Source organism: Lepidochelys olivacea (genome assembly GCF_965140295.1).
Source record: "Lepidochelys olivacea isolate rLepOli2 genome assembly, chromosome: 13".
NCBI lineage: Eukaryota > Metazoa > Chordata > Testudines > Cheloniidae > Lepidochelys > Lepidochelys olivacea.
Genome location: NC_140423.1, coordinates 2,089,579 through 2,103,674, shown reverse-complemented (window position 1 = coordinate 2,103,674; position 14,096 = coordinate 2,089,579). Strand labels below are relative to the sequence as shown.

The 14,096-nt window shown below is 49.4% G+C and overlaps 1 protein-coding gene across 7 annotated transcripts in view; it reads left to right on the top strand.

Moving 5' to 3' along the window:
• DNMT3B (DNA methyltransferase 3 beta) overlaps positions 1-14,096 on the top strand; it is a 49,377-nt gene that overhangs the window by 29,691 nt on the left and 5,590 nt on the right. For 5 of the 7 annotated variants that reach the window (XM_084645995.1, XM_084645990.1, XM_084645992.1 and 2 more), the window contains 11 exons: positions 111-155; positions 1,633-1,712; positions 2,396-2,508; positions 3,867-4,050; positions 4,876-4,960; positions 6,584-6,729; positions 6,953-7,043; positions 7,503-7,651; positions 8,704-8,789; positions 12,232-12,301; positions 13,226-13,344. In XM_084645995.1, coding sequence (XP_084502121.1) covers positions 111-155; positions 1,633-1,712; positions 2,396-2,508; positions 3,867-4,050; positions 4,876-4,960; positions 6,584-6,729; positions 6,953-7,043; positions 7,503-7,651; positions 8,704-8,789; positions 12,232-12,301; positions 13,226-13,344 — 1,168 coding nt within the window. The remainder of the gene's footprint in view (positions 1-110; positions 156-1,632; positions 1,713-2,395; positions 2,509-3,866; positions 4,051-4,875; positions 4,961-6,583; positions 6,730-6,952; positions 7,044-7,502; positions 7,652-8,703; positions 8,790-12,231; positions 12,302-13,225; positions 13,345-14,096) is intronic. The other 2 variants (XM_084645994.1, XM_084645996.1) reach the window with 2 other exon arrangements.

The window sequence follows — 14,096 nt, the reverse complement described above, 5'->3', positions numbered from 1 at the left end:
TGGTTTAAATTAAGGAACTCGAGTGCTATTAAATAGGCTATATGTAAAGTTTGCTACATAAAATCGTTTAAGGACTGAGCACATTTTCCTTTTGTTTTTTATTTGTAAAGAGCAAATGGTTTCTGAAGTCACAAACAACAACAGGAGCCTTGAAGGTAATTAGTTTCCTTTTTTCTCTCCGTCAAAAGTCAGTGGCTAAGTCAGGTGCTTGGATACGGTCTCAGATGAAAGATAATTTGTCTTCCCTGTTTAATTCCACCGTGTGGAATTATTGGGAAGTTCTCCAGATTGCTGGAGAGGTGACCATCCTTCCCTCAGGCTGAAATGCAGGAGGGCCAGTCACTACGCAAACTTCATTTACAGCCCTGACCCTGCAAACAGTTACCCATGTGTTTAACTTCAGACGCTGGGAGCAGTGCCTTGGAGTTCGCTGAGGCTGCTGTCAATGTACAAAGTGAAGCATGTGTGTATCCTTGCAGGACTGGGTCCTGACTCCTCTCAGGAGAGTCTACGGGGTAGATAGACCTTTCGCTGGCCCTCTGTACTTACAGGGGTAAATTTCAGTCTAAGAGATCAGTCTGCTGGTTAAAAGTTAAGGGTCAAATGCAAGTTGGTCAGAAATTGGTTTGTTCTTGGAATTCCGCTATACCTAAACATGTTGACAAAATGAGATGGGGCGAAGGGCCGTATAATGGTCGACGGAAAATGGAGACAATGAGGCGGGGGCTGGAATATAATTATTCCAGTATTCAGTGGGATGCAGCAAAGGGGAGAAGTAGCCTATCTTTATGGACCGTATCGGGGGGTTGCCGTGTTAGTCTGTATCCTCAAAAACAACAAGGAGTCCGGTGGCAAAGTGGTTTTTTATCCACAAAAGCTTATGCCCAAATAAATCTGTTAGTCTTTAAGGTACCACCAGACTCCTTGTTGTTTTTGTGGACAGTGTTTCCTTACAAACTAGGCAAAACTGAAACTCCGGAAGGGACAGGAGTGTAGTGAGACAAGGCCCAGTCGGGAATGGTGGTAGCAATTTAAGGACGGCTGGGTTCTAGTCTGCTCTGCCACTGACTCAGAACTGACTTTCACTCTCTGTGCCTCTTTGCAAAGTACTAATGATCATACCTATGTCACAGAGGTGGTGGTTGGCTCTTAAGATGCTTCATTCTGCAGACTAGCAGGTAGGGCCCTGTGGACTCCTGGTGGGTGCTGTGGTGAGAGCCACGGAGGGGGCAGTGATAAACAAAGGGCTGTGTGTGGCAAAGAGGCTGCTGCCTGCCACTCGATTCTCAGGGGTCCCTTTTCACTGATTACAGCAACGAAGGCGAAAGCAAACTGGGAGCGGAGCTGCCTGGGACATCTGGCTCCCATTGTGGGTGCTGAGCACCTGAATCGGGGCCCTTTGTCTCTCTTTGCTGCGGCTCTCTGTCGTTAACGCGGGGAATAATCATCCTTCTTTTCTGCCCTCCTGTGTCTCTCGTCTGCCTAGATTGAGCTCTTCGGGGCGAGAGCTGTCTCTCACTGTGCGTCCGTGCAGCGCCTGGCACTGTGGCGTCCCGCTCTCGTTCTGGGCCTCTAGGTGCTACTGGGATCAATAACACTATTTTTAAAGGGTGTGTTCATTGTATTAAACAGACAGTTGTTTATCGTGCGGGAGAAAAAACCCAGCCACATTCCACCCGCTGTTTGAGGGGGGCCTTTGCCAGACTTGCAGGGTAAGTCACTAGTGAGGGTGGGTGGGGGGGGCCGGGGGAGAAGGCTGGGTCAGGTCACTGTCGGTGTGTAGTGACTCTGGCTACTGCAGCCTGCGAGGCTTTGAGAGCAGCTGCCGAGCGGTGTGGGGTGAGAACCAGCTGGTGTGGGAAGCCCCAGGGCCTACGGGAGCTCTGCTGACCTTTCTGTGTCGGGGTTATACTTCGCTCTGCCAGAGGGATGCTGGAGGGGCCACGCTGTGACTGTGCGCCAAGGCTGGGGAGGGTGCCAGTCACCCCTCCCGGGATAGGGCAGGGGAAGGTGGAGCCAGGGTGCCACACCCTTGTCCTGCCCATCAGAGGGGAGAGCATGCGGCACCCTTCTAACACCAGATCCAAAGCCCATGGAAGTCAGTGAGACTCATTCCATTGGCTCCCCTGGGAATTGGATCCAGCCCCTATGGGAACGTGCGGATGCAGAGTCTGCTGCCCTGTGCATCCAGGAGCTCTGGGAGACTCCCACGGGACACCGGAGAGGTAAAGCTCCTTGCTGCCTCTCAGCATGAGCCAGAGCCTTCTTGGAGCCTCAGGGGTTTTGGCGTGCGCCATGTGCCCCCTCCGTTCTCTCCATCTTGCCTGGTGCTGTTTGGGGCTGTCTCTGCAGCAGACCCTGGGATTCTAACTCTCTGTTGGGTGCTTCTCGCTAGGATCGATTCCTGGAGCTCTTCTACATGTACGACGAGGACGGGTACCAGTCTTATTGCACCGTCTGCTGCGAAGGCAAGGAGCTGCTGCTGTGTAGCAATGCCAGCTGCTGCAGGTAGGCACCCCACCCTGGCACCCGCCACTGGTGGTTCTCCTTCTCCAGCAGATCCTGGGCTAAGTTCCCTCTCAGCTGCGCGGCTGTGCCCCAGCCTGTTAAGCACTGCACAGGTGCTCAGGGCTGTGGTGGGGAGAGATGCCTCTCCCCTAGCCCTGGACCTGCCGCGGCCAGGGGAAGAGGCACCTCTCCCACCTCAGCCCAGGTGCTGCTGCAGGGATAGACAGCTGGGGGGAGCTCTCTCTCCCCGCTGAAGCCCTGGGGCAGCCTGCACCCCAAACCCCTCATCCCTGGCCCCACCCCAGACCCAGCATCCCCAGCCAGAGCCCTCACCCTCCTGCACCCGAGCCCTTTGCCACAGCCCTGAGCCCCCTCCCAGATGCTGAATCTCTTGGCCCCACCCCTGCCACATGAATTTTGTTATGTGCACCAAGGTGGAGGTGACGTGTCACACATCACCTCCGTCTTGGTGTGAATAACAAAATTCATTCCGCACGTGTGGGAAAAATTAGAGGGAACACTGAATTCCTGGGGCAGACACTGCGGGGGGAGGGGGCTCAGCACTGCTAGAAAATCTGGGCAGTTGGGTTTCAGTACCTAGGTTGAGGAGCCATGGGATAAGCAGTCTGATCTGAAAATGTTGGCCTCCAACCTTTACGCATCCCATAGGTGTGGACTAGGACAGGCTGATCAGTGCAGTAATGGGGGCTGAGATTTTCAGAGGAGACTGGAGGGAGTTGAAATTCAATAGGACCTGGCTGGCTGGCTGCTTTGAAAACTCCAGCCAGAGAAAGGGAGAAGCCACTTCAGACATAGTTCAGAAGACACTATTTTAAGTTTCTGTAATACTTTCCCAGTGGCTCCTGACTCGCCTTCCCCAGATTGTAACCCAAAAGTGTACAGCCTTTCTCTTTACGCACTGTTGTCTCAGTGAGTTCCGCTGATCAGACCTGGCTTGTGGACAGCAATTCCCAGGTGAAAGCACTATTCCCTGGGCCTGATTGTGGTGTGCTGTGCTCAGCAGACCGGCCTGCCTCATACCTGAGCGGGTCTGTGAACGTAGCCCTTAAAGAGAATAGCATGTGCCTTGCCCCGGATGCAGGGGCGCGAATACCCTGGCTGAACACATAGCTGGCGTCATCAGCTCTAAACACCTAGAGACACATGCATTCCACAGGGATGCCAGAGAAGTTCTGGGGACCTACTGTCTCCCTGAAAGGTGGGAGAGATGAGAGAATTGGGCTCCATGATAATGTCCTGTCCTGGGGAGATTTACAAGCATAATCTTGGAGGTGGAAGGTGGCTCAGTGGAGGAGCCTTTGGAACTCGGAGTTACCGTGTTCTCCTGGTTTGCGCAGGTGCTTTTGTGTCGAATGCTTGGAGGTCCTGGTAGGGCAAGGTACCTCAGCAAAGGCAAAAGAGCAAGAGCCCTGGAGCTGTTACATGTGTCAACCACAGAAGTGCTATGGGGTGTTACAGCGCCGGCCGGACTGGAACGTACGGCTGCAAGACTTCTTCACCAGCGACAAAGGACAGGAATATGTAAGGAAATCGACCTGGGGCAGGAGTGCAACAGATCTCATGTGGGGATGGGCAAGAGATACTGAAGGACACTAGCGATGGGAAAGGACATGATGCTGTGTAGGACATGGGAGTGGGGATTTGCACAGAACCCAGAGTCGTCTGGACTGGGGCAGCCTCAGGCCATACAGCAGGAGGGCAAGCAGCAGAGAGGAAATGTTAGCTACACATATGGACGTGAAGGTGGAGGGGCAAATCCTCAGCTGCTTTTAGTTAGCCAGTGCACTTCAGTGGCGCCATCACAGCTTTCCTGAGCTGAGGATGTGCCCCGGGGAGAGCAGCAGAATGGCCGAAGGACAGCTGAAGAGGGAGGAGGAATTGAGGCAACAGGGAATGTTTGATCTCTCTGGTTCTTGTATGGCATGCGTCACTGTGGTCTCTGAGTGCTTGAATCCTTTGTGCTGCCTATAAAAGGGAGGTTAGCATCTTCCTGAGGGGTCCTGCTGACTCTTATCTGGGATTATGGGAATCTGCTGGATTCTTAAAACCACTCCTCAAAATCCTCACTTTTCTGTTAGCATTTGACCCAGTCGTGGTGCCCTTTGTGTTCCTGACTTGTGTTTTTCTGCTCACACGTCTCCCAAGGGTTCTGGGCTTACAGATCCTTTCACCCCCAGCAGAAGCTCTCCTGAAGAGATGCCAGCTGAGAGCCACGTAATGACAGGGCTTGGGCCTGCCTCGTGAGGCACTGAGATGTTACCCAGAGCAGGGGAGTCCTGCTGCAATAGGAGCATGAGCCGGGCTGAAGGTGCTGCCTACTTCATTTCTCTCTCTGTTTAATTGCAGGATGCGCCTAAAATCTACCCGGCAGTCCCTGCAACAGAGAGGAGGCCAATTAGAGTGCTGTCCCTATTTGATGGCATAGCAACGGGTGAGGAGCCAAGAGAGCTTATTTATGAATGACTAACAGTATTAAATTTTGCTGATTATTTATGAATGACTAACAGTATTAAATCTTGCTGATTCACACTGCTCTCGCGCCTGCCATCCGGGGAGCTCCAAGCCCCTCACAAACGTGAATGAACTCAGCCTCATGGCACCCCAGGGTGCTAGGTCATTGTCATCATGCCCATTAAGCAGATAGGCAAACTGAGGCACAGAGTGAAGAAGTGACTTGGCCAAGTTCACACAGAATGAGCCTGAGGCAGAGCCAGGATTCTGAGTCTAGTGCTTTACCCACAAAACCACCCCTTAAAACTAAATGCGGAGGATGAAGAGTCCAGAATCTGAGTAGCTGCTCTTTCTGCTCGACAGAGGGAAGTTGTGGTGGGAGAGGGCAGGCACGTGAGACACAATTGCTGTTGTCCCTTCCATTCACCAGCGGAGCCTGAGCACAGACCCAGCTTGCTTTTTAACTGATATGGAGAATGTGAGAGCAAATCAAGCCAGAGGTTGATGCCAACATCATGTCCCAGGTAGAGCTGGCTGGGAAACGAGAATTCTAGTTTGCAAAAAAAAATCAGAGGTTTTGAAATGTCGTCTTAATTTTGCCTTGGAGTGAGAGAGACTGACCCACCCCCGAACAGCCAAGAGCCTGGCAGGTAAAGAACCCGCCTTGGGCCAGGGAGATGAGGTGCAAATCCCTTCTCTGAATCAGACCGAGCAGGGACTTGAACTTTGGTTTCCTGCATCCCAGCTGAGTCCCTAATCACTGGACTGTTTGGGTGGGGGAGGTTGTCCGTCTTTCTTTCAACACATCTGGGGCAAATTGCGTTCTGCTGTATGTAAGACGCAATTCCACTGACGTCAGTCGAGTTGTATTTGTTTTTACACTAGGGCAGGATTTGACCCTATAATTGAGCTTCAAGGTGAAGAACCATCAGCTTGTTGAAATGCACCCAATTTGGCCATAAGACCATGTCATGCTCACTAAGTGCACCCAGGGCAGTGTGTCCTCGCACACATTGTGTCCTCTGCCAAACCTAGGATGAATTCGGCAGTTACACGCTATATAAGTTCTACCGAAGTCCTGGACTGGATGTGGGTGGGGAATGGATTCTATATAGTGAGCTTGACAAGACATAAATGTTGAAAGCTGGAACAGTTGGGCTTTATAAAGCAAGGGCCTGATTCGCTGAGGTGCTGAGCAGCCTCCTTGCCCACTCTGTTCAGGGAGAGGCGAGGGAGCTCTGAGGGCTTCCCTGTAAGATGGAGCCCCCAGTGGGGAAATGTCTCAGGGCAGGTGGCTTGACTACTGAAGATCCAGTTCTGCACACACCTCCCTCACCCTGGAGAGAATGAATGGGTGCTCCTGGGAGAAGTCCAATGTGTTCGTTGAAGGTATCTCTCTATGGAGCTGATCTTCAAGGTTGCCGGGGGAGCTCAGAGGACCAGATTCTGCCACCCGTACTGACATAGAGAAGATCCTTCGTTTGCACTTGCTCATGAAGCACCAGGGTGGCACAGAGTGTGTGTTATGGGCCGATGGAGGAGGATGGGGGACTGATGAGAACCACCTGACCAGAACTCAAGCTGGGTGTCTTTTCCCCAACAGGTTACCTGGTTCTGAAGGACCTAGGCATTAAAGTGGAGAAATACATTGCCTCTGAGATTTGTGAAGATTCCATTGCTGTGGGAACTGTCCGGCATGAAGGGAACATCACATATGTGCATGATGTCAGGAACATAACCAAGAGAAACGTGAGCATAACCAAGAGAAATGTGTTCTACGGAGGGGCTGGCAAACACACTTGCCACGCCCAGGGGGATTTACTTTGTTTTATTTACTACTGAAAAGGAGAAGTGTGAGCTGAGTGTGCAGACCTGTGATACAATTGTTGTCGTGCCCCCAGTGGCACATACTTTAATGGGAAAGGGCTGTTACCTGGTGTTCACTGACACTGAATCTGATTGTCTCTCCTAGATTGAGGAATGGGGTCCTTTTGACTTGGTGATTGGTGGAAGTCCCTGTAACGATCTCTCTATTGTGAATCCTGCCAGAAAGGGTCTGTATGGTAAGACTGTTTGTTTCTGGAGGGAGGTGGTGGGTAATGGGGAATGGAACATTTCACCTCTAGCCCACTGGTTCATATCCAGCCGGGGTTGGTGCTGGCTCCAAGATTCTACCATCTGCTCTGGTGACTGTTTGGTGGTTTCTGGGAAATGACTTGGTGTCTCATTCCAGTTCCTGGTGGACAGGAGTCCAAAACTGCCACCATAAATGGTGTTAATATGTTTCCCAGTTGGCACCTGCTGCAGGGAGGTCCAGGACTGAATGGACCCTGGAGACTGAGCTTGTCTTACCTCTGGAAGGGGTCCCACTACTAGATCAGGGTGGAGACGCATTTGCAGCGCTGTGTGAGGGAAGCTCTTGTTGTTCCTGCCTGTGCCATCGCTCTTCCGGGAGACGGGAGTCTCTCTCTTCTTTCTGGGCTGGGGTAAGCCCTCACAATCTTATACGTTCCCTATTGCAGAGGGAACTGGGAGGCTGTTCTTCGAGTTCTATCATCTCCTCAATTACGCACGTCCCAAGGCAGGGGAAGAGCGACCCTTCTTCTGGATGTTTGAGAATGTCGTGGCCATGAGAGTCAATGATAAAAGGGACATTTCTCGATTTTTGGAGGTAGGAGTCACTGCAGACCATTCCCTGCGTTCCTGCTCTGCAGACAAGGGCCTAGAACGGGCAGGCTCTTGCATCCTGGGATGAAGCTGGGTTGTAAGAATATGTATGGGCGGTGGTTGTATAGGGACCTGAGGTTAAAAAGCTCAAACAAAACAATTAGGGAGAAAGGATGTTCTAGAGGATGATGAACAGAGCTGGAAATTGGAGGATATAGGTTTTATTTCTGGCTCTGCTTCAGATTTCCTCTCTGACCTTGGGCAAATGGCTTCCCCTCTCTGTACCTCAGTTTTCTCATCTGTAAAATGGGATTAATAGTTCTTAGCAGCCTGGCAGGAGGATTGTGAGCTGCCGTTGATTAGTGTAAAGTGCTTTGATATTTCCAGTTGGAAGGTTTTAGGGAAGTGCAAAGCATTAACTCTCACAACAACAAAGACGGTGCTACAGAGAAGGCTGCAACTTCTGTGGCATCATTTGCAGCCCGTCTATTGCGTCTTGTAAGAGTCTCTGCCTAGGAGGATAATTCTGTCCCTGACCCAAAGTAATGAACAGTGAGACACTGGAATTTGATCAACATGTGTCATTGTTATTCATTTGTATTGCATTGGCGCCTAGGATTCCTGATTCTGGATCAGGACCCCAATGCGCTGGGCCCTGTACGCACGCAGAACAGACAGACATTTATGCTGGCTCCCTCTGAGAGGATCTACTGAGTTTTTAAAATTGTATGTAGCGGAGAATGCACTTCCCATGCTGGGCATTGGCTTCAGGGAGCTGGAGGATGCTGCTCCAGCCCTGGCCACTGGCACACAGGACTTCAGGGAGCTGGAGGATGCCGCGGCAGCGCTTGGAAATTTAAGGTCCTAGACAGACGGCCTTTTAAGCCCTTGTTCACTGGTTACCTGAGGAGCAGGGCAGTTCGCCAGCCATCTCTGTGCAGTGAGTTGATTTGGAATGCTGCTGGAGGTGGCTGCAGTTAGTGCTGGGTGGTGCGGTTTATGCTGGTCACAGCTGCTTCTCTTTAATCTTTTCCCTTTTTCTCTCTTGGAATGCAGTGCAACCCTGTTATGATCGATGCCATCAAGGTATCAGCTGCACACAGAGCGCGCTATTTCTGGGGCAATCTGCCTGGGATGAACAGGTAACTCTTCTGTTTGTGAAGCTCTCCCGGTTCTTTTCTCCTCGGCACCACGTGCAGCTCCTGGGAGCCAAAGAGACTCACTATCCTGCCACCCCACAGCCCTTTGCAGAGCTCTGTTATCTTCGTCGTAACAATGGTTCTGTTTCTGCATTGCACTTACCGTTAGCAATTATGTGAATCTGGAAAAATTGTAGAGTTTGGGCCTGATCCAAAGCCTATTGAAGTCAATGGGACCCTTCCCTGGATAGCAGGGCGCACCGGCTCAGGCCCTTCGTGCAGTTTGCTGGAGCTGTACTAGGAATTTCAAACTCGTTATCCTCCATCCTAATGGGTTGCTCCAGCAAACTCTAGTACAGCTGACAGGACAGTGGGTAATCTGAATTCCCCTCTGCCGCCACACAGGGCACTTGGTTTCCCTTGCTTAGTGCTGTGAGATTGGGATACGGTCAGCACTCTGGGTTTGATACGTTTAACAGACATTGTGATAAATGTACCCAGTTCTCTTAAGCAAAACACTACCCTGTTTCCACCAGGTGGAGACCTTGCTTCTACAGATACCAGTTCAGTGTTTGTAAACCCACATGCACAATTGCCTTTTTAGAAGGACACTGACACTCCAGTTCCCTATGGACCAAAACCCACCACTGTGAGTGGCACTGACTGGCCTTCCCCCTGCTGACAGCCTCAGCATAAGGGAACAAGGGTTTGGAAGGACCGTAGAGCTCAAACTAAACTCTCCGTCCCAGAGATGGTCCATCCAGGGCCGTAGTAAGGCCCATTTGCAGGGCAACATGGGGAAAGCTGGCATTGTTGCAGTCTGTTCATCCTCAGAAAGCTACAGGACAGAGGCTCCACCCTCCCTGAGCCTTCTGTCCAGCCCCTTTCACCATCACCAAATTCACAGGAAAAAGTTATAATACAATTACATTGCAATTAAATAAAATGATGCTAATCGTGACCTTGTTAACCAGAGATTCCTAGCAACGGCAGGTGGAATTTTCACACATCAAAATACTCAGTAAGAAAATACCGACGAAAATAAACCAATGGAATCCCTCATGGATTTCTGAACTTTATATGCTTGATTGCACTTTAATTGCCAATACTTTTAGGAGTTATAAATAGTTAAAGCTGCACCTGATGGAAATAGGCATTTGGAAAGTGAAAGGGCAGTTGCTTGGCTTCTGTTACATCTGCATTTTGAAAACTGTAGTTGCACTTTAACGTGTTTGTAACTGAGCATAGAAATTAAAGCATGAGGTCTTAGTGGTGTCCCACGGAGGTGGGTTTGGGGTCAAATTTTCAAGTGACTGAATCCCATTTTCCAAATTGATGGGCACTTAGGAGTCAAGTCCCATTGACTTTTAATGAGACGTGGGATCCTAAGGGGCTTTTGAAAATGGGACTTAGGCACTCTTGAAAATGTTACCCATGAAAACCTATTGAGAGCATTGCAGAAAATGAGTTACCAGCCACATGTCCCAATTTAGAACCTGTGCCTCTGAACAACAGCTGATTAAATGAGGCTGACTGTACTAGCTGTTGTTGCTACTTGACCTGCTTCTATTAATTTAAAATGGTCAGGTATCCACAACAGTTGTAACAGGATAAAACCCTACAATTGTCGCAGTGTAGTTGTAGCCGTGTTGGTCGCAGGGTACTAGAAAAACAAGGTGGGTGATGTAATACCTTTCATTGGACGAGCTTGTCTCTCTCCTCAACAGACGTTGGTTCAATAAAAGATAAAGATATTACCTGCCTCACCGTGTCTCTCTCATCACTTCTGCTATAATTTTTAAAAAATGTTTCCTTCAGACTGTTGAGAGAGAGAGAGAGAGAGAGAGACTGTCAATGACTCACCATAATTGTATTATTATGGATCATTCCCTGACCCTTTAATCATTTCTGATCACATCATGATGTGTCTGATGGATAGGGGCAGCCACTGTAAATTGCATAACTATTGTACATTACCTGAAACAAGTGAACTCTGCAGGGAGACAGCACTAGCAGCCTGTAAAGGGGTGCGGTTGGTTTTGTAATATGGCTGACCCCAGCCAATGAAGTTGAACAAGGGCATGTACAATGTCGTTATAATGTGGTTGAAGAGGCAGGTATGGTCTGGAGAGGGAGAGAGGCACTGTTCCTCTCTGGAAAGCTTAGTATGAGAGAGATTCACAGACGACCTAGGATCTGTGTATTCAGACAGCTGGCAGCACATTGCAGGAAGGGAAGGGATAACAGCTCAATTCTGTAAGCTGTAGCTCCATTCTGCTTTACAGGTAAGGAAGCCACAGCACTTCGGAAAGGGATAGAGTGGGGGAGTGGGCAACACAAGTGACATCTGTGTCTGGTACATCCCAAGGATTCGCTGTGTGTAGTGGAAGATTCTAAAGTCCCAAAGGACAGGAGCAGTGAAAGCAGCCTTTCGGCTGGGTTCCTGCGTGGTCCTATATTTGAAGGAAACAGCTTATTTGTTCTCTTGGAAGAAGCACTCAGTTGTTACCCTCCTTTAAAGAACGCTGCGGTTCAAAGTGAATTGATATCTGAGCCCAGAGCTCCGTACTTTGGGGATGTGATTAGGAGATATTTGTAAATAGATTATATGCTCTTGCATCATCTAATAAATAGGCATGTTCATTAAAGCCTCTTAAGTAGTCAAGAAATGTGAATCAGCGTTTGAGCATCAGTGGGCTTTACCACTGGAACACTCATTTTTCTGTTTATATTTCTCAAGCTGGTGGAGGTTTGGTTTCCATCCCTCATTGACATTGTAGGAAAAAGGAGTCTCACGACCTCTCTCCTCACCTGTGCCTGCCATTTTAAGGTGGGAAATGAAATGATACAACAAGTCAGGGATACAGTTGCTAGGTATGGCACAAAAAGAATGTGCACAAATCCTAGTAATCGGTTGCCAGACTTGTTGTGCAGGTTATTCCCCTTCACAAGTAGATCTCTAACGGTCACACTGTCTTTGAAAGAATCCAAGAAAAACTCCACTGATCTCTTGGTGTGTTGTTTTTTTTTTTTGTAACGTCATAAATATTTCCCACTTCTTACAACTATAATTAAAGAACAAAACCAGAAGCCCCGGCCAGCCATTAATGTCATGCTTCCCCCATGACCTTGCTTGGTTCTTCTCTCTTTTGGGAGGTTTCTGGAGTCTGTTGCCTCTTTTGCGTAAAGCTTGCTTATGCTGAGCAGGGCTGTGTGGGGCTTTCACAAAGGGTGTTCATGTGTATGAAATGATAATGGTGAGGCTTTATTTTCACCCACTTGACTTGCAGTCTGGGATTACATTTGATTTTCACCTTTTCTTTAAATGATGCCGCATTCCCTGCTACAGCAGAGGACGCAATGAATTTTGCAGAAAAGAAAAGCTTGATGAAGGACTAGAGAACAGAGTTAATTGTAGAGTGTAATGAGCTTTGCCTGTTCTCAGGCCTCTGGTAGCTTCCAGGACTGATAGAGTTGAGCTTCAGGACTGCCTGGAGTACAGTAGGATAGCAAAGGTAAGACTTGCTGTTCAACCCTTTCCCTTTTCTTCCTTGGGGCAGTCTGGTATTTCTCAGCTTGCCACGAATAGCACTTACTCGGGACGCAGGCACCTCCTGGGGCTCCGTCGCATAATACTGCATGCTATAATAAGGGATGTCCTTTCTGGTGGACGCTCTAGTTGATTTACTCTCAAGGATTCTCTGCTTTCTCCTGGACTTGTGGATATTCTCTCTCATTTCAACCCTAATGAGGGATTTCTCTGTGGTTCCAACCTCTCTCTCCCTCCCTCCCCCACACCTCCCTTACCTTCCCCTCTGTTCTGCTCTGTGGATCTGGTGAGACAGATGATGCTGGGCTTCTGTCTTGTTCATAGGGGCTTTCTGTTGAGGTATTGTCCACACAAAAATGAGAATGTACAAATGAGGCCCAAAGCTGAGTGTTTGGCTGTAACTGTGGGGACTTAATGCCATATGGCACAGTCCTGATTAATGGGCACAAACCCTGGCCTGCTACTTTTCCTTGTTCCCAACATGCCAACGCTATTCCTACAGGAGCCACAAATTGCTGCTCTCCCTCTGGATCTCTCTATAGATATTTTTAATTCTTGAGAGCTATGGATTTCACTGCTCAGGTAAAAGTAGCTCCATCTATTTCCATATACTTTTTTTTACAAATACCCTCTTCTGCGAGTGCAACCACTTCTCTTCAGAGGTGACTTACCGGTGGTTGCAGAATCCGTTGCTGGCATCTGATGCATATTGGTGCAAATACTAAAAATGCTGGCATGCAAAATCCCTGCTCCCTCCTTTTATCATTCCCTGCGTAGATCAGCCCTGGTCTCAGGACGAGATCTTTGCAGGATAGCCCACAGAACATTCATCTGATCCCTAAGACTAAGCCCAGAAGTTCACGTCAACTCTTGTTGTTTTGTTCTTCAGCTGAGGAAAGTGCAAACCATAACGACTAAATCCAACTCCCTCAGGCAGGGGAGAAGCATGCAGCTCCCAGTGCTCATGAATGGGAAAGAAGACAATTTGTGGTGCACTGAGTTAGAAAGGTGAGCGTCACTACCAAGGGGTGACTCAGAGAGAGGTGGAGGGATGGGAGAGGAAAAAAAAGGTGGGGATTAGGTAGAACCACACGCCTAGGGCATGTCTATAGGGAGAGTCAGTGCACGGCAGGCTGGGGTGTAAATCCACAGCGCTTCAGCCTGCCGTGCACTGACTGGCCATGTGGGTCTTTTTAGTGTGAACAAAAAGTACCGTGGAGCGCACTGACCTACTGCTATTCAGATCAAAGGGTCTATGGAACTTTTAGTGCACAGTAGCAGGGTCCGTCTGGCCAAGCCCTTAAAGATCTGTAGGAGGCGCTGCATGCATCTGCCAGCTCTTTCCATGGGAGTCTGTGATGGAGTTCACTGGCTCTTCAGGGTGAGACTCCAAGAGGGTGAGGCTGTACTCTAGAAGCCCCCTGCCTTAAACTGGTTCCTGGAAAGGAAATACTTCTACAGCATACACTGGAGAAATGTGTGCAGTAGGCATAGGAGGTGGCCTTTTCTAACCTGGCAGTTCCTTAGCAAGAAGCAGAATCTGTTGACCCTCCTTGGAAGGGGCCTAGGAGTTTACACTGCAGGCTTTCTGGCTTGTCACTAAGGGCGATGGCCCAGGGAGCCAACAAGGGGGACTTCTCAATGGTTTGTGGACTCTGTAGGCTTCCCTCTTGCTGTTGCTTGCTGCAGTTTAATGACTGAAAGAGCCCCCAGTCCTGATCCCTGGGCAGAGAGGTCTTGGGTGTGTCGTCTGGTTCTTT